The following is a 23,753-nucleotide window of genomic DNA, read 5'->3' as shown; positions in this document are numbered from 1 at the left end:
TTTATGGGAATGTTTGACCATTCTTCTAGAAGCGCATTTGTAGAGTCTACTCTAATTCACCCCAAAGGTGTTCTGTCGGGTTGAGGTCAGGACCCTGTGCAGGCCAGTCATGTTCCTCCACACCAAACTCACTCATCCATGTCTTTATGGACCTTGATTTATGCACTTGTATGCAGTCATGTTGTCGAAATATCTTGAACATTTAGAGTTCCTTTCACTTGATTTAAAAAATAAATAAAAAAGTCAATCAATAAAAAACAATACAATGATAATAAAAAAATGGTATAATATTTTTCGTAAACAATCACCTGGCCAAGCCCAACCCTTGAAAAACAACCCCACACCATAATGGTAAATGGTAAATGGACTGCATTTATATAGCGCTTTTATCCAAAGCGCTTTACATTTTTGCCTCACATTCACCCATTCATACACCGACGGCGATGTCAGCCATGTAAGGCGCCATCCAGCTCGTCGGGAGCAGCTGGGGTTAGGTGTCTTGCTCATGGACACTTCGACACTTGGTCAGGTGGAACCGGGGATTGAACCACCAACCTTTCGGTTTGTAGACAACCTACATGAACCACTGAGCCACTGCCGCCCCTAATAATCCCTCCTCCACCACACTACACTTGGCACAATATAGGCAAGTTCTGTTCTCCTGGTAACTGCCAAACCCAGGCTCGTTCTTCGGATTGCCATACAGATAAACATGATTTGTCACGAGAACATGTCTCCACTGTTCTAGAGTCCTGTAGCGGCGTACTTTACACCACTACAGCTGTGCAGCATTGTACTTGATGTGAGGCTTGGATGCAGCTGATCAGCCATGGAAACCCATTCCATGAAGCTCTCTATGCACTATTCTTGAGCTAATCTGAAGGCCACACAAAGTTTGGCGGTCTGTAGCTATTGTGCCATGCTTGAATTCACTAAGTTCCTGAGAGCGACACATTCTTTCACAAATTTCAAGAAATGTCTCAATTGTTTGGAGGTTTGTCCTAATACTTTTGGCAATATTGTGTATTTTAAAAAAATGTTGGTAACCAGACAGTTGATGGTAGCCATTGACTTCCATAGTTTTTTTTTTTTTTCCTGACTATGGAAGTCAATGATTGTCATCAACAGTTTGATTTACCCACATTCAAAAGTGTGTTAGCAGTTTAGGACTTGGAAAAACTGGGTGAGTAAATTGACAATTTTCATTTTTAAGTAAACTATCCTTTTAACGCCCTTTATATTAGGGGTGTCCAAACTCAGAGTTAAGCTCCAACTTGCGTCAACACGCCTGCCTGAAAGATTCTAGTGTGCCTAGTAAGACCTTTGCTGTGTCCGAAATCACCCCCCTATACCCTCATTCTCTATCCAAACATTAGGCCACTAATATATTCCACTTGAAGGATAGAATGAAAATGAGTGAGTGAATTTGTGCACTGAGAAGTGCTGCTAGTTTTGCGTAGTTTCTGCTTGCTCTTTAACAATTACTTGAAACTTTGCAAACCGGCAGCTCCAGCAGTAATAAAAAGATTTATCTTGATCTTTGTCAAGGAAACTGTTTAAACCATAATTAATTTAAATGGATAGATAAGATTTTTATTTCCAACCATTGCTGTATGTAGGTCATATAATCATGTTGAATGGGTAACATTGTATGAGAGCAAAAAAAAAAAAAAAACATGCTTAGACAACATCCACAAAGAGCCATGTGGCTCATGACGACACATTGATATCTCGCACTTCACTTCCGGTAAGGTCGATACACACACTCTGGCTCGCATATCCAGAGCATGTATTATTGACCTTACCGCATACGAAGCGTGTTCCAGGCTGTTGGATATAGCGTTGTATTTGAGGTAAAAAGTTATGTAAATATGGCTCAATTCCTCACACAAACAGATCGCTTTGTGTCTTAAGATATCAATGTGTCTAAATCTAAAACAGATTTCAGTTTATATTAACATCATTGTTTTGGCTAAAGAAATGTAAATTGTGTTAACTGTAAATTTAAGTATAATCTGTAAAACCTAGTTGCTACATTTAAAATATATATATATATAAACCTTGTGTTATTTTTATTCATCTTTGTCATAATCCAACCATCAATAATTTCCAAACTCCTGCTTTTCAGGAGATTTTAGTTTTTTCACATTTACTCACTTAAAGAAATGTTGCTATTAGGAGTGTCAATCGATTAAAATATTTAATCGCGATTAATCACATAGTCATGAGTTAACTTGCGATTAATCGCAATTTAATCGCACATTTTTATCAGTTGTAAATGTACCTTAAATTAATGTTTCAAGTTTTTAATACTCTAATCAACATCGGTATGGACAAATATGCATGATTTATGCAAATGTACATTTATTATTAGTAAAACCATACTCAGAACATGAAGGCTAGACATGTATCAAAGGTCACAGATGTTTAAAAAAAAGATAATTCATGTCTCTTAAGTCTATAAGCTTAAAAAATCAGAATAAGCAGTGATTTCTCTCATTTTAAGAATATAGATAAAGGCAGTTTTTACACTGGCAGTTTGGTTCAGAATTTGTAACTGATTTGTTGTGCTCTTATTCTCTTTTGCAGATGATCTGCCTAATGTGAACGGCTACGTCTCTGCATCGGGAGCCGGTAACATCCAGAGCTCAGAAGTTCCTGCAGAAGAAGAAGAGGAGGTTCTGCACATGTGCGGTGGCTCAAAGCTTCTACTGCTGGACTCCAAACTCCTTAACACTACCGCTCTCAAACTCTCGCCATCATCCTCTCCAGACGTTTTCTCAAATGCTCCGTTCCCTGGATGTGGGCAAGACAGTAGGGACATCTTCACCAGTGCTCCTTTTCCCCAAATTCAACGAGCCCATACGCAGCCTGACATCTTCCTACAAGCGCCCTTCGGCAGGAGGAACGAACCACAAAATATTACAAGGTGCTCGAACGGCAACGAGCCCATTTTGCCCCATCCACCCGTGCACAGTCAAATACGGTTTCCCTATTGCGCCGAGGCTCCGATGCCCCAGCAGCCCATTGCCGCCCATCGCGTGGTCTCCAGCGTGGGCCAGCAGGCAGCCGTGAGCTCCGTCCCCGTCGGACCCCTTCACTCCTGGACGGTAGGTGTCCGAGCGGTGATGGACCCCTTCCTGGCGGCTCCGTTCCAACCTCGGAGCCCAATGGGAAAGCCTTAACGTTTGAGAATGTTGCGAACGCCCCGTCTTGCCGCCCCAGTGCTGGTCGTATCTGTGGCAAATCTGGCGTAGTCTATCGTGAGACGACTACCTCAGCCCCCGTGACACCTCATCCGGTGTTTCCACCGCACTTTAGCTCATCCTCACGACGATGTTCTGCCTCTGTGCGTCGCGCCGCCAGACATGTAGAGAGCGAGTTCATCTTTTGATTGATATAGAGGTCTATAATCCACATGTATTCATCCTTTTCTTTTTTGACGCTCTTTGTAATGGTTTATACAAGCTTTTTTATATCCTATGTAGTAAATTATTTCTTACTTTTACATTAAGTCCAGTATTAAAAGGACGTAAAATGTGAAAATGAAGGAAGTTTAAGGTGTGGCCACATTAGCGTAATGTAGGCAAAATTTTGCAGGCAAAAAAGTTCCTTTTACATTGTCAATAGTATAGTGATGGGTTACACTTTAGTTTAAGGTGACGTAGTTATGTTGCATTTACAACCCCAAATCAGAAAAAGTTGGGATAGTATGGAATGTGCAAATAAAATAAAAAAGAAGTGATTTCTAAAATTACTTTGACTTGTATTTCATTGCAGACAATATGAACACAAAATATTTCATGTTTTGTCTGGTCAACTTCATGTCATTTGTAAATATGCATCCTTTCCTGTCATTCAGACCTGCAACATATTTCAAAAAAAGTTGGGACAGTAAAGCATTTACCACTCTTTAATGTTGCCATTCCTTTTCACAACACTTAAAAGACGTTTAGGGACTGAAGACACCAAGTGATGAAGTGTTTCAGGTGTAATTTTGTCCCATTCTTCCTGCAAACAAGTCTTAAGGTGGGCAACAGTACGGGGTCTTCGTTGTCACATTTTGTGCTTCAAAATGCGCCACACACTGTCTATTGGAGACAGGTCGGGACTGCAGGCAGGCCAGTCAAGTACCCGTACCCTCTTCCTCCGCAGCCAGGACTTTGTAATGTGTGCAGAATGTGGTTTTGCATTGTCTTGTTGAAATATGCATGGACGTCCCTGGAAAAGATATCTTCTTGAAGGCAGCATATTATGCTCCAAAATCTCTATGTACTTTTCAGCATTAATGGTGCCTTCACAGAAGTGCAAGTTACCTTTGTCAAGGGCACTGACACAACCCCATACCATGACAGACCCTGACTTTTGGACTTGTTGCTGGTAACAGTCTGGATGATCCTTTTCTTCTTTGGTCCGGAGCGCACAGCGTCCATTCCTCCCAAAAAAATACCTGAAATACTGATTCATCTGACCACAGTACACATTTCCACTGTGTGATGGTCCATCCCAGATGCCTCCGAGCCCAGAGAAGTCGACGGCGCTTCTGGACACTGTTAACATAAGGCTTCCTTTTGGCACAGTACAGTTTTAACTGGCATTTGTGGATGTAACTACGTATTGTGGTACTTGACAAAGGTTTGCCAAAGTAGTCCTGAGCCCATGTGGTGATATCGCTTATAGATGAATGACGATTCTTAATGCAGTGCCGCCTGAGGGATCGGAGATCACGGTTGTTCAGCTTAGGCTTGCGGCCTTGTCCTTTACGCATTGAAATTCCTCCAGATTCCTTGAATCTTGTAATTATATTATGCACTGTTGAATGTGAAATATAAAAATTTCTTCCTATCTTTCTTTGAGGAACATTGTTTTTAAACATTTCAATAATTTTCTCACGTATTTGTTGGCAAACTGGCGATCCTCGGCCCATCTTTGCTCCTAAAGGATTAGATCTTTCTTGGATGCTGCTTTTGTACCAAATCATAATTTCAATCCCCTGTTGACATCACCTGTTTCAAATCACATCATTATTTAACCCTTTTACCTCATTACTAGCCCTAAATTGCTCCTGTCCCAACTTTTTTTGAAATGTGTTGCAGGTCTGAATGACAGGAAAGGATGCATATTCACAAATGACATGAAGTTGACCAGACAAAACATGAAATATTTTGTGTTCATATTGTCTGCAATGAAATACAAGTCAAAGTAAATTTAGAAATCACTACTTTCTTTTTTTATTTGCATTTTCCAAACTGTCCCAACTTTTTCTGATTTGGGGTTGTACTATAGGATTCGGTTATTGGTAAGGTTAAGTTTAGGGTTGGCTACTTGTAATCAGAGCTGGGTTGATTACATGAAATCTGGACTATGTAATCAGATTCCAAAAATAAGTACTTGTAATTGGATTGTTGCATTTTATCAGACTACAGTTACTTTGTATTGATTACATGTTAGTCAAATATTCATAAATCATTGATTCTCCCTACTACTTTTTTATCTTTTATATTTTCCTGTCTAAAAATATGTGTATACATTCATAAGGTCTTCCAGGTTTGTGACACTGGACACACAGACCAGCTCACTGAAAACAGACTGAACAGAAATTGATCACTGGATTTACAGAAATCATATCATTTTTATTAAGTGTTTTCTCAACATTGCAACATTACATATCTATCTAATCAACTCCTGATTAACACATTCGTTATTTGAATTATTCCTCAGTGTCATTTAACCCTGCATTAATGTTTTTGGAAGGCTTTTATTTTTCAAACTCATTAAAATGTACAAATTCACATTTAATATTTATGTGTAATGCAGGGACCCCCACACTTTTGTCAGCTGAGTTTTTTTTACTTGGATGTGCCCCGTAAATTTTTGTATTATTTTTTGTAGCGTTCTATTTTGATTATACAATTATTTTAATTAAAATATTTTATGATTTAATTAAAAGCGTTTCATTAAACTCAGAAACTACTGCAAGAACCCCAGTCTGGGAAACCCTGATGTAATATTTAAGGCACTTCATGTTGATAACAATAATTGAATATTTTCTTTCTCTTTGTATTTTTATATCAATATGGTACAAGATTATTCTACTCAAATCAATGTGATGAAACAGTAAGGTTAAAAAGGTAATCTAAAAGTAATCCAAAAGTAGTCATATTATTACCGTAAATATGTAATGTAATGGATTACGTTACTAACTACTATTTTTGTCATGTAATCAGTAACCGATTACAATTTGTAAGTATTCTACCCAGCTCTGATTGTAATTATACATAATTTACGGTTATTATTACTATAATATGTACATGTAGTAACATTTAACTGTCACCTTAAAATAAATTGTTACCTAGCTATGAAATTGTTCCCAATCGCATGGATTGCTATTGAATTGACTGGAATTCGTCTGTGAAATTTTGAAGTGTTATGTGTCTGCACCTTTGCTCTCTGTTTACTAGTAGGCCTATTTTTGTATAAGGAAGCAGCTGATGAGACCATCCAAAGGTGTTCTGTAGTACTAGTTACCTTTTTGAGTCTCAAAGCAGGCAGACTATCCAGAACTTTGTGACAGAATTGTGTTGAGGCCTTATGTAGGTAAAAATGGCTGGAGATTAATGTTTCTTTGCTGATATTGTGCTTTTCTTGAACCTAAGGTACTGTAGATGTTTCTAAGCAGGGCTGGAATGGACTGAAAGTAACTGACGGTCACATCCACACCTTCTGGCGTGGTGAAAACATTGAAGCACTTTTACAATCTGTAGTCGTGGATATACTAGTTTTGCTATATAACAATCTGCTGTATATTCACTGTGTATTCCTTACATGATAAAGACTTTGATAAAATGTCTCGTCTTTGACTGTTCCTTAATATTAAACATCATTTGAGCACCTGCAGGACTTAAAGGCTGAAGCATCGACCAGAAGTTATTTTCTTTATGTAGCTTTTTATTTATTTTTGATATCACTCCTCTATGTCTGTTTATTGCTACTGTCTTTTTGATCAACAATATCAAAAGCTTCATGTCTATCAAAAATTTATTAAATGGATTTTGTGGTGAACAAAGGAGATCAAGAGTAACACCCACATGGACGGCAGGACTCAAGGTATCCCAGCAGAACATTGCTCAAAGCATCACACTGCCTCCGCCGGCTTGCGTTTTTCCCATAGTGCATCATGGTGCCATGTGCTCCCCAGGTAAGAGACGCACACACAACTGGCCATCCACATGATGTAAAAGAAAGTGTGGTTCATTAGACCAGACCACCTGTTTCTATTGCTCCATGGTCAAGTTCTGATGCTCACGTGCCCACTGTTGGTGCTTTAGGCGGTGAACAAGGTTCAGCATGGGCACCCAACGATGCTCTCTGTATTCTGGCACCTTTCTTTCTCAGAATCAGCATTAACTTCTTGAGCAATTGGAGCTACAGTAGCTTGTCTGTTTTGTCGCACCTTACAGGCCACCCATTGCTCACCACGTGCATTAATGAGCCTTGGCCGCCCATGACCCTGTCACCGGTTCACCGCTGTTCCTTCCTTGGACTACTTTTGATAGATACTGACCACTGCAGACTGGGAACACCCCACAAGAACTGCAGTTTTAGAGATTCTCTGACCCAGTCGTCTAGCCATCACAATTTGTTCCTTGTCAAACTCGCTCAAATCCTTACGCTTGCCTATTTTTCTTGCTTCTAACAAGATGGAGATGATCAGTGTTAAAATTTGTTCAAAGTTCAAAATTAATAAAAGCAGTATTCATCTGTGAAAATGATCTTAATGGACAAAACTTGGAGTATCATAAACTTTTGTTGATCACAGAGCTTGGTTTATGCCAGGGGTGGGGAACGTTTAGCCTAGAAATCCAGACGCACCCTAGCGGCAGAAAATTTAATCTGCCCGCAAGTGTCGTCTAGGAGCTCTCAATACCCTTCTGAGCTGTATTCCTCACATTCTGGACGGGACAATCATATCATGTATAGAAGCTGTGTCTCATTTCAGAAGGCTGCGTCCTCCGGAGGTCGCATTTGAAGGGTGCATACGTCATAAGGCCGTCTCATTTCAAAAAAGTGAGTAGGACTCTCCAAATGCGACCTTCGAATGCGTCCTTCTTTCTCAGGAATTCGGAGTGTGCTCGAGGTGTAGCCTTCGCGGCTGGAGATAACCCACAATTCTTTGCGTCTCCGTTAACAACCGTCATGTTTTTTTTTTATATTATATGAAATATTCGTTCATTTTGCTGAACGAGACTCAAAGATCCGAGTCAGTAAAATTATCCGAACTTCCCACTACTACACTGAAGTCATTCTTAAAAAGGGAAGATGTGTTCGTTGGTGTAGCGCTATCCTATCGCGTCCAGAGGGAGTTTGAAAGACAACCGTTTATCCCGCCCCTCGGATTGAGCCCTGTATATGGTGAGTTTACAGACCAAACATCTTGATGTGGCTCTGGCTTGTCAGGCTAGGGAACGTTGATCCTGAAGGTCCACTCTCAGAGTTTAGCTCCAAGCCTGAAGAAAAACTCCCCTGTTTGTATGTAGCTTTAGTAATCCTGAATTAGCTTATTACTTGATTCACTTCAAGTGTGTTTAAAAATAGGTTTGGAGATGAACTCTGCAGGATACTGGCCCTCCAGGATCGACGTTCCCCACCCATGTTTTATGCGATAACCCAAAATTCTATGGAAAAATCCTCTTGGGTTTTTGTTGAGGGAACCGCAGCGTGACGCTAACTCCCGGTTGGCCTACAAAGTCGACGTCAATCCTGCACCACTCTGTTACACATCACCAAACCCACACAGTTTCGGGGGTCTGTTAAAAGTCAATGGGCTCAGGAGAGGCAAGCCTCCCGCTGTTACTTTGCCCGTGGGTGTCACTGTTGGACAATGTTGCTTTATAAAAACGAGTGACTTTTACAGTTTTAATGTCACAAATGGCTTTGTTTTATTTTTGTAACATCGATTATTTTCTCATCCAGTTACTTTTTTCGTGGAGGAGATATGCCTCCACATTTTTACACAATGTGAAAGTACATTCCGCAGCTCTCTTTAATTCGTACTTGGTATGGTGTGATAAATGCATTCTCAAGTGTCTGACAGGATGTCAATTTATCCTTCATTGATGAATAACATGACATAAGGAGTTTTATCCAGGAATGACACTGCCATGAAGCAGCCTCAAGGTATTGAAGTAACATTCATGCTGCTATTGGCTGGTTTTAGCTCAAGAATTGGCAAATGCCACTGCTTTTGAAGAGCTCAAGAACTTCTTCAGTTCTTAATATCTTTTGAAGTAGCTTGAAGGGAATTCTGGGATCGAAGAGCTGCGTGGGCCGCCTACAGATTTATTTCATATTCACCTTTACCTTTAATTTATTACTTCATTCAGTCTTTAGAAAATACCAGAAGAAGCAGAAACATCAAAAAAAAAACATTTGCTTTTGATGCTAGGAGTCTTTAACACCTACTCTAATACATGTAAAGGCAGAATGGTAATGTATTCTCCGTTTTATGTAAATCCTAGTATCCAATATAGTTTTCTCCATGTGTCTGTATGTGTGAGGGTGTGTTTATAACAACCATGTACTAAGAACAGAAACATTTTCCTTTGCGTTTTTTGTGCAAACGGAAGACAACATTGACCAAGTTTTCACAAGCTTGGTTTAAGCCCCTTTAAACCAAATGAAACATTAATTTGTAATGAAAATCTTTGTCTCCCCTTGGCTTGTGTTTATAGGTTGTGTATATATAATCCTTTGCTTTCTTATTTCTTGTGACACCACTTTTAATAGTTTCCCGGTTAGATTTGCAGCCAATTGTCTGTGAATGTGTACATTTGAGCAACGAGTGGAATTTTCCACCCTGCGCTCTCCGTTTCTAAACCAGTCGTGGTCTGAAAACAAAAATTAGGCCATGGCAATTTATTATAGGGCTGATCCTGCAATAAACAAACATTGATCATGATAAGTCAAGTCAACTTTATTTATATAGCGCTTGTTACAATGACGATATATCAACGCAGCTTCACAGTGTTGACAGGAAAATAATGCAACAGAATTTGATGCGGCTGTACAGCTGCTCTGGACAAAACAGTGATGTCATCCAGCTCATTTTAATTTTCATATAGCGACAATGTGGGCGGAACAGTAATATAGTTGATATAGTTCATTTAGTTTAGTAATTAAATTTATTCGGGTGTTTAGTTATCGCCAAAGATGACAGTGGCAAGGAACCAAAATCAGGTGACACAATAGAGAAAAAGAAACCTTGGAGAAACCAGGGTGCCAGTTCTCCTCTGGCCAATTATTATTATTTATTTTTTTATTTTTACAAGCTTCCATTAATAGGCTACCTAGATTTTATCATTTTCAAAAATATGTTGGGGTGTTTTGGTTGTTTGCCTGGAAGTTGCTAGCATTATTTTATATACTCTTATTGCATTTATTCATTCATTTAAATGGGCCTTTATTTTTTTTATATATTTATATTTAATTTTTTTTTTTTAGAAATTGCATATACTTCCTTCATTTTATTAGCTTTCAAAAGCTTAATTCGTTAATAAAAAATATTTATACATTGGTTGGTGTTCTGAGTGGTTTTAGCATGTTGCTAAGGTGTTCTGAGGTGTTTTTGTGTGTTATGTGGTTGCTAGGGTGTTCTGGGTGGTTTTAACATGTTGCTATGCAGTTTCTAAGATATTTTGGGTGATTTTACCATTGTTTGCTGTGTTAGTGTTATAAATAGCTTATTGATATATCTATGGTGCACTCTAAAAAATGCTGGGTTAAAAACAACCCAAGTTGGGTTGAAAATGCACCGACCCAACAATTGGGTTGTTTTAACCCAATGGTTGAGTTGTTCTTACCCAGCAATTGGGTTGTCTTAAGCAACATTTAACCCAACCACTGGGTTAAAACAACTCAACCACTGGGTTAAAGCAACTCAACAATTGGGTTAAAACAACTCAATTGTTGGGTTAGTGCATTTTCAACCCACCTTGGGTTGTTTTTAACCCAGCATTTTTTAGAGTGTGTTACTATGTGGATGCTAAGGTGTTTTGATGTGTTCTGAGTAGTTTTTCTGTGTTACTATGTGTTTGCTAGGGTGTTCTGAGTGGTTTAAGCATGACAAAGGGTTCTGAATGATTTTAAACATGTTTGCTAAGATGTTCAGAGTGATTTTTAGTCTGTTGCCATGTGGTTTTATGATCATTTGGGTGTTTTTAGCATGTTTTGCTATGTTAAAGTTTAGTCTTAAGGGTTTGTTAGTGTGTGTTGCTAAGGTGTCCTGAGTGTTTTAGCATATTGCTAAGGTGATTTAGAGTAGTTTAGTGTTTGTTGCTAAGATGTTCTGAGTGCTTTTATGTGTTTGGAGTAGTTTTTTTTTTTTTTTTTACTGCACCAGGTCAAACAAGCAAACTGTTGATTCCTAGATATGATTTACTTCCCTCCTTCACTAGCCGTTTTTCCACCGTCGAGCCAAACGGTTCTCTTTCGGTTCCATTCCGTGCTGATTGGCCAGCTTACACGGTTCTGAAAGCAGCCGCTCTTTGGAATGTAATATAAAGGTGTCATTGGTTGCCTTTGCAACACAAAAGTTTACTAATGATATGAGATGTAAATATCGAAAATAATGCATTAAGCTAGAATAAAAGATGGTTGTTGTTTTTTTGTTTAAAAGCAGAGGGTATGTTCTTTCTTTTGATATATTGCATGTTAAGATATTCATACAATATTCTGGAGACAATTGGGAAAATGATCAAAACCATTGGCTGGCAACTTTAAAAAAATGCTTGTGGGGAAAGAGTTGATAACATTTGATATCTATATTAATTAAGCTGGGTGTCGAAATTTGAGTTAAAAAAAAAGAAATTGGAATACGAAACGTACGGAAAAAGAATAGCATCATGATGTCGGACGTAGCGTAAGCATTTTCAACTGCGCGAGGCGATACACTTTATTTGTAAATTGAATACGGAAGGTGGTCTGGCGGGGGCTAGATATTATACTTTATAAAGTTTTAAATATGTATATTTTTCTTACACAAACCCATTGATTCGCTTCGGAAGGCTTTTATTAACCCCCGGAGCCGAGTGGGTTACTTTTATAATGGATGGATGCACTTATTTGGGCTTTAAATTTTTGTCTCCCATTTAGTGCCATTATAAAGCATGGATTAGGATATTTTTGTAATATAAAACTGATTGTATTCATCTGAGGGAAGAATGTCTTACCCTCAAATCGTCCTAGGGGTATAAGTATGGGGTAATTTTACATTTTGGATGAACTATTCCTTCAAATCAGGGGCAGGGGTGGCAAAAGTTTAGTTTTAGCCCGTTTTCAATGTGACCTGTGTCTTGTTCTTAAATGCAAACACCATCAATGGAAAAAACAGTGGTGTGGCTGAAAACTGCTCCATACGAATCCCTATATTTCGCTGTTATGGCTAATCTGAGTAGTGTTACAAACCTCTTGAAATGTTTGCAACCTTTTCAGTAGGGCGAGTGTGACCAGGAATCAATTATAGCTGTCATATCAAGATCAGCCATGAAGTCATTTTGATAGGTCAGTCTGGCACACTTCAGTTTGAGATTAAATCCTTTATCCTCCTCTTAGGTATTTACTTGGCTCTTGAGAGCTGTGAGCTTATGTCATTTGCCACAGGACTGTGGGTCTTGCCACTGAGAAGATTGTCTTGCATAAAATAAATCAACAAACAGGGCTGCAAAGCCTTTGTGACGGGGACAAAAGGTATTAAAAGAGCCAGAAACCACTGCCACGTTGCTTGAATTGCTTGAACGCCTCATCAAACTCTGTTTACCTAAAGAGAATGAGAGCATATTTTTCTGTAAATTGAGTGAGACCGTTTGTAAATTGTAACACGCTTGCGGATGCCAATGCAAGTCTCACATTTTTTCCTAGGAGAAGAACCCTCAAAGCTTTAAAAGGGGTGGTTGATTATGATTTCACTTTTTTTTAAACTTTAGTTAGTGTGTAATGTTGCTGTTTGAGCATAAACAACATCATATTCACGAGTTAGTGACGTAACGAACACTAACATTTACGTAAACCCTGCCCCCGGGCACTTGCAACAAAATCCATGTCGAGAAGTTGTAGTAGAGCACATTTAGGAGTCTGCTCAAGCTGTCGCAACCGTATTTTCACCTTTATTGCCATATAGTACGTAGCACAAATGCAATAGCATGTCATAAAAACTAGATGACAACATAAGTTAAAACATAATTAAACTAAACTATACATGTTCTATCTTCATGCAGAATATATTCTCTGGCTTATATCAGTTCCCACATGATTTATAGATTATCCAACACGATCTCATGTTCATGCGTATAAATATTAAGAGTGTGAAATCTCGTGGAATGGATACGCCAAAATGAGTTTTGGAGTGCCAATTCTACGCAGTTTTTTGCGTGCATATGATACGCACTTTATGGCGTATATATGACGCTCTTGGGTAGGTTTAGGGTGGTGGGGTGGGGGGTTCGTATGTATAATACGCCATAAAGTGTGTATCATATGCACGTGAAAAACCGCGAACCATATGCACGGCAAAACTCATTTTGGCGTATTTCCACGAGATTGCAAACTCGTACTATTTATACGCATTTTCGTGAGATGGGGCTCAGATTTTCCTGACAGAATATGCTAATCAATGACTTGTAGGTAGTTAACTCCACATCAGCTACATCAATTAACCAACTAACCATTCAGAAATGTTAAATTTGACATTTAAATTAGCATCTAAATGGACACACAAAAACTGCACATTTTTTCTCACCCTCAACGAAGTGACAATTTTAACACACTATAAAATTATATGTGGGGTATTTTGAGCTTAAACTTAACATACACACTCTGGGGACATCAAATAGCCTACTTATTTTACATTGTGTAAAAAGGAGCATTATCTACATCCCTACATTCACTATATTGCCAAACATTTTGGGATGTCTGCCTTTACATACACATGAGCTTTAATGACATCCCATTCTTAATCTTTAGGGTTTAATTTGGAGTTGGTCCACCCTTTGCAGCTATAACAGCTTCAACTCTTCTGAGAAGGTTTTCCCCAAGGTTTAGGAGTGTGTTTATGGGAATTTTTGACCATTCTTCTAGAAGCGCATTTGTGAGGTCAGGCACTGATGTTGGACGAGAAGGCCTGGCTCGCAGTCTCCGCTCTAATTCATCCCAAAGGTGTTCTATCGGGTTGAGGTCAGAACTCTGTGCAGGCCAGTCAAGTTCCTTCACACCAAACTCGCTCATCCATGTCTTTATGGACCTTGCTTTGTGCACTGGTGCGCAGTCATGTTGGAACAGGAAGGGACATCCCCAAATTGTTCCCACAAAGTTGGGAGCATGAAATTGTCTAAAATGTCTTGGTATGCTGAAGCATTAAGAGATCCATTCAGTGGATCTAAGGGGCCAAGCCCAACCCCTTAAAAAAACACGCAACAATCCCCACTCCACCAAACTTTATACTTGGCACAATGCAGTCAGGCAAGTATTGTTCTCCTGGCAACTGCCAACACGGTGTCACTTCCAACTCGTTACATATTGATGCTGGCACAGGTTACCCCTTTAGTATATTTTTTTCCAACGAGCAGGGTGCTTTATTAATATCAATGATAAACCTTTGCCGTCATACACAGATGCATGCATTGGGCATATCATAATGAAATTATATATTGGGTTATGATTTTGCCATTATGACATTTTTATGTACATTTATTTTTATTTATGCTAGTTAGACACATTTTAACATGTAACCCAACCCCATCCCATCCCTAAACCTATATCCATTTATGAAATAAAACAGGATATAACAGGCAGATACGACTGCATGCACAATTTATTAAAAAAGTACAAATATTCCAAGTGTTGGATGGGTCTCCCAATACATTTGGCAATATACGTAGTGTACTTCAGTGGGAACGCTGCTATATTTCAGAACTGTTATTCAGTGTTTGCAATCATTGTTATAACATTTGTGACATTAATCCGCATTAAATTGCAGAAACAGCTCAAAGTAACTAAATAGCTGGCTATTAAATAAACTTTATTCAAAATCCAATGCAGTGTAAGTGACCATGCAGTTTGACCTGAATTTTTGAAAACGATTGTAAAAATAATATATATATATATATATATATATATATATATATATATATATATATATATATATATATATATATATATATATATATATATATATATATATATATATATATATAATATCTGAGTGGCTTGACTTAAAGGAGGCACATTAATAATCCTATATTTCCTGTGTAGATCAGGGACACTCTAAAGTAGCATTGAAATATTTAATCCGTTATCCAAAAGTAAATGGACTGCATTTATATAGCGCTTTTATCCAAAGCGCTTTACATTTTGCCTCACATTCACCCATTCATACACCGACGGCGATGTCAGCCATGTAAGGCGCCATCCAGCTCGTCGGGAGCAGCTGGGGTTAGGTGTCTTGCTCATGGACACTTCGACACTTGGTCAGGTGGAACCGGGGATTGAACCACCAACCTTCTGGTTTGTAGACAACCTACATGAACCACTGAGCCACTGCCGCCCCAGTGTTAAAAGTGTTAATCTGCTAATCGTTACAAAGAATGAGTTCAGTGCCGTTCAAAGCCTGTAAGTTCAGTTCTGTAAATTCGATTCAAATTAAGCGTTCCTTTTATCAACAGTGTGGAAGGTTTCAAGGTTCAAAGTCAGTTATACTCACCAAAAGCCATTCAAAACATGCTATTTTGCTTCAATTCTTCTTAGCCCATATAAATGATGCTGACTCAAATGTAAGACGGAGAAATACAATTCCAACATTTAATTGAAGCGTGTAAAAAACATGCTCTTCGTTAACAAATAATTGCCAGACACACTGAACATCTGCAACAGCTCAAGCACAAACTTTCAACCCTACATGAGAAATAAAAAAACAGCTGAAGGTAAAAAAAACAGAATAGTTCAAACTGAAGAAATCTAATGCTGCCATATGCTTCGATGGAAGCTTTGCGGAATTATAAACAATTCTTTGATCGTTTACTCACTATCATGTTTTTTTATTTTTTTATTTTTTTTTATGTATGATTTTCTTTAGCAGAATTTACTGGGAAATTTTAGAAATGTATGAAAAGAGCATCCTCTGTTTGTGTTCTACAGAAGAAAGCAAGTCCAACGGGTTTGGAGTGACTTGAGGGTGAGTAAATGATGACAGAATTTTCACTTTTCAATGAACTGTCCCTTTAAATGCATCACAGGCAAACAACAGTAAAAAAGACAACATTTTAAATTAAAGAATGTTTTTTTTCATTAATATTTACTCATGAATCTATTCTTGGCACAGCTGTTTGAAAGCATTCATATATACAAAATAAAAGCCTGCATGGTTCCTCAAACATTCAACAAGATCGTAACACTGAAATGTCAACCGCATTCATTTTTCAGGTCAGTTTCACAATTTCCTTTGGAATAGAGATATTCGATCATGGGCTAGCCAGAAAGGCTATTTCACTCTCTGGTATTTCTAAAGAATACGTTTACGTGACAACAATGTACTAAAAATGGAAAAGTCTTTCCTTTGGATTTTTCACGTACAGGTGACACCATTGTCAAAATAATCCCCGTTCAACACGGATCCATGAAAACAATAAAAAAATGCTAAATTATTCATGAGAGACCAGTTGGCGATATCACTTTGTAAAGATACACTACACGCCTATAGATGAACATGTAATACACATGAGCATGATGTCCCCAGTTTCACAAATTCTTGTTTTTATACATGGAGGTATCGCTTTCAAAAACACGCACTTTGAAACCCGTTTTCAAAAGTTTGTTTTCAGGCCCCCAAAACGCTGTTGTCGTGTAAAGGTCCTTGCACGCTGAGTCTGAAATGTTCTTCCTCAAAACTTAATAGTCAAAGTACCTCTCAAAATGCTTGCTGCTGATGCAAAGAAAATGCAGAAAATGTAATCTGATATGAATTGTTTTTATGGAAAACAAAAGTTTCAGAGGCAAGTGTGTAAACGTGGTTGACAGAACATGAGGTTGTTTGTTTTCAGTCCCTGAAAACGCTGTTGTCGTGTAAAGGTCCTTGTACACTGAGTCTAAAATTTTCCTATGTTTTTTCGCATTTGTCATCCTCAAAACTTAATTGTCAAAATGCCTCTCAAAATGCTTGCTACGGATGCAAAAAATGCTGAAAATGTTATCTATTCTTTCAGAGGCAAGTGTGTAAACATGGTTGACAGAGCGTGAGGCGCATTTTAAGCGTTCAAATAATTTTGGACGAGAATTTCGGACTCTGCAAGGACCTTAAAGGGTTAGTTCACCCAAAAATGAAATTGATGTCATTAATGACTCACCCTAATGTCGTACCTCACCCGTAAGACCTCCGTTCATCCTCGGAACACAGTTTAAGATATTTTATATTTAGTCCGAGAGCGTGTATGCACACTTTACTGTCCATGTCCAGAAAGGGAATAAAAACATCATCAAAGTAATCCATATGTGACATCAGTTAGTTCATTAGAATCTCTTGAAGCATCGAAAATACATTTTGGTCCAAACATAACACAAGCTACGACTTTATTCAGCATTGTCTTCTCTTCCGTGTTTGTGTTCAATCTTCAAATAAAGATTCAAAAGGTTGAATCGATCACTGATCAATACATTGATTCACAACCGTTTGAATCTTTATTTGAGTATTGAACACAAACACGGAAGAGAAGAAAGTGCTGAATAAAGTCGTAGTTTTTGTTATTTTTGGACCAAAATGTATTTTCGATGCTTCAAGAGATTCTAATGAACTAACTGATGTCACATATGGATTACTTTGATGATGTTTTTATTCCCTTTCTGGACATGGACAGTAAAGTGTGCATCCACTTGCATACGCTCTTGGACTAAATATAAAATATCTTAAACTGTGTTCTGAAGATGAACGGAGGTCTTACGGGTGTGGAACGACATTAGGGGGAGTCATTAATGACATCAATTTCATTTTTGGGTGAACTAACCCGGTGTCGTGTAAATGGTCCCAGTTAGTCCACCAAAGAGTTTTTAGCCAGTTGATGCTGACGTTCTGCTAGTCGCTCTGCTGAAAAAGCCTCGCTGTGAATGCTTGAGAGCGTTTTGGCAGCGCAGCTTTTTTTCATTGAGACTCTTTACTTGTTATGATATGGAATATCTGCGGAAGTGTTACTAGTATCTCATTTGACAGATAGTTTGTTTCTGTATCGATTCAATATAAAAATGCAGACACAATGTGAAGTATTTGCTCTGGCTCTGAAAAATGTTTTTTTCTGTTCTGTTGACTTTGTACAAGCAGAATGTGATGGTTGGTCGGTGTTGTATTTGTCCCGCACCTCCTCCACTGTGATTGGACAGCTGAGTGAAGAGTGACAGTGATGAGCGCTGTTATATTCCCACTGAAAACAAATTAATACGCCAAGTCAGCAGTGAAAAAACGCTTTGGTGGACACACAGCTTCACTGTAAAAAATGCTTGTGATTTTAACAGTAAAAGACTGTAAAAAAGCTACCGTTAAAAAAAAAACGTTAACTGGCTAACAGAAGGTTTCTGAATAACTGTTATAGATCTAACTTTACATTTAATGCATTTTTACAGTAAAATACTGTTAAATTGACAGTTTTTGGAAGTAAAAAAGAATAAGTCATTGTGTAATTTACAGTGAAAAACCGCAGAATTCCCTGCGTGACACTTCACATTTGATGTATTTTCATTGAAATAACTCTTTCTTCTTAGTTTTTTCTAGCCAGTTATTTACATTAGGGTTTTATGTTACATTTAATTTTGTTAAATGAATGTTTATTGCATTTTTAAAATGTAATGTGTGTTACCATGATGATGTTTAGTGTTTGACACTGTTCACCTTCAATATATTAGTAATGTCCTCCTAAAAGCTGCTTGTGATGAACTTTAATTTATGATGTGACTCCCATCAACACAACAGATAGTAATATTTCAATAGTAATTTAACATTATTTCAGTTAATGAAATACGATTATTTACTGTAAATTTTACTTCAATTTGTAAAACCTAAAATGTTGCTACCGTATCTTTTACGGTAAAGTTCTGGCAACCACAGCTGCCATTTTTTTTACGTTAATTTTACAGGGATTTTTTTTTTTACAGTGTAGAGTAGCCATTTTTAGAGTAGCCATTTTCAATTTATAAGGAAAATATGGTGTGTTTAACTTAACTTCATAACTCTTTGGCGTTCTGTTAATTCAAAACAAAACGATTCATAAAGACCATGGCAGGGTGAAACTGAAAGTCAACAAACCTGGAATTACTTCATAGTTGTGCAGTTTTAGAAAATAAACACCTTTGAATGTTTGTCAACCAATCAGAATGAAGTGTGCAATACAGTCACTGCCATTTGCAGCCATTGGCAGTTGTACTAATCATGCTGCTCCTTTCTAATGCCTGGGAAATGCAGGTCTTAACTTTTGCACCAGCATAACCACCAGTTTTTCTTGTGCAAATCTCTTAAATCTACTCAATCCTGGTAGAACTGTGGTTCCTCGGGGCCTGGGCGTGGAGGTGGACGAGAAGGGGGCGGGGCTCGTCCGGGTGGCGCTGCCTGAGGGGGCGGAGGCAAGCTGCTGGTTGATGAGGGCGGTAGGAAGCTCGTAGGTGGTGGAGGTGTGGGGGGAGAGGGAGGCAGAGTCACATTGATGCTCAGACAGGTAGGAGGAAGAGCTCGGGTTGGAGGTGGTGTGTAAGGGGGAGGGGTTATGGATGTCGGGGGTGGAGTTGATGGCAAAGGGGGCAGGGTGGAGGTTGGAGAGAGGGCGGAGCAGCGTGGGGTGGGCGGCAGGGTGCCCTGTGGGACAGGAGGGCATCTGCTGTGGGGGAGGCTGTAGATGTGGCTCGAGGGGTTGTTGTAAAGTGGGTATCGTGGAGGCGGGCAGGATTTCACACGGGTGAATTTCATACAGCGACCCTAGAGAACAAAAAAGGCAAAAGTCCATTTATAAAAACTTTTATATGATTTTACACTAAGGCATACTTAGTTTCTAAAAAAAACAAAAAGACGTTGTTTGGGGTCAGTAGGATTTTTTTTTTTGATTCCCCGAGGATATATTAAATTGAGCAGAAGTTTTGGTAAAACATTTATAATGTTACAAAATATTCCTATTACAAATAAATACTGTTTATATTCATCAAAGAATCTTGACAAAAAAAACATAAAGTTTTCCAGACTGGAGTAATGAAAATTCAGCTTTGCCATCACAGGAATAAATTACATTTTAAAATATTAAAATAGAAAACAATTATTTTAAATTGTAATTATATTTCACAATATTACTGTTTTTACTGTGTTTTTGATCAAATACAAAAACAGATCAAAACACACACAACAAAAATCTTACTAACCACACACATCTGAATGGTACACTGTAAACCTGAATAAGTTGGCAAAACACATATCAATTTATATGTATATTAATCTTATATATTATATATAAGATTAACTTTAAGTGGGAGATTTAGTAGTGTTTAATGTTTTGTAATGCTATAGTTTAGAAGAGTTTCTATTGTTGGGTTTTATGGTGACAAGTGGAGCATGAGTTTAGTTTAAGAACAGATGTTAAATGTATTGCTGCTGTAAGTGCTATGCAATGCTATAGCATTGTGTCACCAATTAGCAAGGTGGAATTAGCCATTTAAAGCTAGTCAAATTTCCACTATTAAAAATTTGAGATTGCATGATGCACTGTAAAAAATGTGTGGTGTTTTTTGTTGGTTTAACTTAAAAAAGTAAGTAACCTGATTGCCTTAATTTTGAGTTTATTGAAATTAAAAATTTGAGTTGATACAATGAAGGAAATTAGTTTAATAAATAGAAACTCAAAATATTTTTGTATCTGAACCACATAAAAAATGTGATAAATCATGAAAATAGCACAATTTGGCATGTTTTACTGCATCATCAGAAATAAAACACACACAATTACCCAATATACTTACAAAATCTTTTAATTATCTTTTAATAAAGGTTGTCGAATCTCAAAAAAATGTTCATTGTATTAACTCAAAATTTTAATTTCAATGAACTCAAAATTTTAAGGCAACCAGGTAACTTTTTTTCTAAATATTTTTTTACAGTGTAAGTGTATGAATTAGCTTACTCAAATATTTCAAGTTCAGAGCAATTAGATTGTACACTGGTAAAAATTGTGTTAGATTTACTTAAAATATATATGCACCATTTTTGCATTACACTTTTTAAGTAAACCCAACTTGGAATAATTTTATTTATAATTAACAAGAAAAACGTTTTTATATATACTTAAATATTTGAGTTTACTCAACATTCTTTACTTAAATATATATGTAACATACAAATATGTGCAAGTTGTGTTAACATTACTTAGTAGATTCTATCGTGTTACATATATTTTTAAGTAAAGAATGTTGAGTGAACTCAAATATTTAAGTACATATAAAAAAGTTTTTCTTGTTAATTCTAAATAAAATTATTCCTAGTTGGGTTTACATAAAAGTATGATGCAAAAATGATGCATATATTTTTTAAGTAAACCCAACACATTGTTTTTACCAGTGTATGATTGCAAAATAAAAAAAACCCAATTTCAGCTTTCTTAAACTTTTAAATTCTTAGCTTAAAAAATAGTTTTTAAAAATCTTTTTTTCATTTTTGTTTTGCCAACTAATTCAGGTTTACAGTGTACCGTTCAGACGTTTGTGGTTAGTACAATTTTTGAGGGATGTATGTGTGATGTATAATATATATAAATATTGGCATTTACTGTCCTTTTGAGTGTCATGGAAAAGCATGCTGGGTAATAGAAATCGCAGCCCAGTTCTGGTTAAATTTAAGTTCTAAATTAAAAGAAACAATTCATAAATCTAAAAACACTGAAAAAAATCGGATTCCATTTACATTTGGCAGACGCTTTTATCCAAAGGGACTTACATTGCATTTTTGCATATTTTTTACATTTCTGTCAGTTCTTGCTTTCCCTGGGAATCGAACCCATGACCTTGGCGTTGCTAGCGCCACACACTACTGTTTGAGCTACAGGAAAGTTACTTAATTAAAGATTACTTAAAATGTGTCCGTTTTGAGAACTCAAAAGAAAAATATAGTTCTAAAAAGTGATTAAAGTTTATTTGTTTGAAGTAATTTGTTTATTTAATTAGGTTTTGTTTATTTGTTTATTTAATTCATTATTTTGAGTGTAAGGGTTTACAGTGGCTTATATTAATATGATCTGTTTTCTAACATCTGAATGAACTTTTGCTCTAGTACTATTTAAAGCAAACTTTTAATTAAAAAAATCTCATATTTTAAAAGATCAGGGAAAATTGTATTTCTTGTGACCCTTTGAGAGTTTCTACTTGTTTTTTAAATCCTTTTTTCCACACATGGCTCTAAATTATAAAGATGGCATTCGTGACATTAATTTAGTACAGTTTTGTGTTATATAGTTCACTGCAGTTTAATATTGCTTTAAAGTGTCAACAGAAGTTGCAAATGTGAAGAAGCAAAGCAGTCCAAATGCTTTACTTTTAAAGGCCATCTGATTTCTGTTCAGCGTTTTATTCTATTTACCACAGCAGATCAGACACCCCAACACTCCCCTCTGTGCATTCCTCTGAGGGAAAGGGGAGGGTGGTTAATGCTTTAAGCAGACTATGCTGCATTCCTTTAGGCAGGAGCAATATTAGCTGACTGGGTCCTATTGGTCTGAGCCAATGCCAGACTCCTGAGTACCTTAACTCACTGCCTCTGTTTCAGACTGCACATATTACTAACAGCTGGCCTCCTTTCATCCTCAGTATATACCTTAAAATGTTTTTCACGTAATCCTCACAATCTGCCTGCAACATTTTTAACAATAACGGAATCTGGAAGAACCCAGAGGTCTGCTTTTTTTGTGCTTTAACTACTAATACCTAGTATATATACATATACATATATGTATACATGTGTGTGTGTGCGTGTATATATATATGTATGTATGTATGTATGTATGTATGTATGTATGTATGTGTATATATATATATATATATATATATATATATATATATATATATATATATATATATATATATATATATATATATATATATATATATATATATATATATATATATGTATATATGTGTGTGTTTGTGTGTGGGGGCACCAAACAGGCATAACATTATGACCACTGACAGGTGAAGTGAATAACACTGATAATATCTTCATCAAGGCACCTGTTAGTGGGTGGGATATATTAGGCAGCAAGTGAACATTTTGTCCTCAAAGTTGATATGTTAGAAGCAGGAAAATTGGGGAAACATAAGGATTTGAGCGAGTTTAAAAAAGGCCAAATTTTGATGGCTAGACGACTGGGTCAGAGCATCTCCAAAACCGCAGCTCTTGTGGGGTGTTCCTGGTCTGCAGTGGTCAGTATCTATCAAAAGTGGTCCATAGAAGGAACAGCGGTGAACCGGAAACAGGGTCATGGGCGGAAAAGGCTCATTGATGCATGTAGGGAATGAAGGCTAGATATGTCCGATCAAACAGACGAGAGTTACTGTAGCTCCAATTGCTCAAGAAGTTAATGCTGGTTCTGATAGAAAGGTGTTGGAATACGCAGTGCATCTCAGTTTGTTGCGTATGGGACTACATAGCCGCAGACCAGTCAGGGTGTCCATGCTGACCCCTGTCCACCACCGAAAGCGTC

General features: G+C 37.3%; 2 protein-coding genes across 5 annotated transcripts in view; one reads left to right on the top strand and one right to left on the bottom strand.

The window, feature by feature from the left end:
* The window catches only part of aak1b (AP2 associated kinase 1b), a 64,307-nt gene extending 60,623 nt beyond the window's left edge, over window positions 1-3,684 (top strand). For all 4 annotated transcript variants that reach the window (XM_067434199.1, XM_067434198.1, XM_067434197.1 and 1 more), the window contains one exon: window positions 2,590-3,684. In XM_067434199.1, coding sequence (XP_067290300.1) covers window positions 2,590-3,185 — 596 coding nt within the window. In that variant the 3' untranslated portion in view covers window positions 3,186-3,684. The remainder of the gene's footprint in view (window positions 1-2,589) is intronic.
* Window positions 3,685-18,035: 14,351 nt separating this feature from the next.
* antxr1b (ANTXR cell adhesion molecule 1b) overlaps window positions 18,036-23,753 on the bottom strand; it is a 41,237-nt gene continuing 35,519 nt past the window's right edge. Inside the window, exon 18 of the mRNA XM_067433624.1 lies at window positions 18,036-19,996. Within this exon, the coding sequence (XP_067289725.1) occupies window positions 19,550-19,996 (447 nt within the window). The 3' untranslated portion in view covers window positions 18,036-19,549. The remainder of the gene's footprint in view (window positions 19,997-23,753) is intronic.

The sequence above is a fragment of the Pseudorasbora parva genome, chromosome 23 (assembly GCF_024679245.1).
Source record: "Pseudorasbora parva isolate DD20220531a chromosome 23, ASM2467924v1, whole genome shotgun sequence".
Lineage (NCBI taxonomy): Eukaryota > Metazoa > Chordata > Actinopteri > Cypriniformes > Gobionidae > Pseudorasbora > Pseudorasbora parva.
The sequence above is the reverse complement of the archived record's forward strand: the minus strand, read 5'-3'. Positions and strand labels throughout refer to the sequence as shown.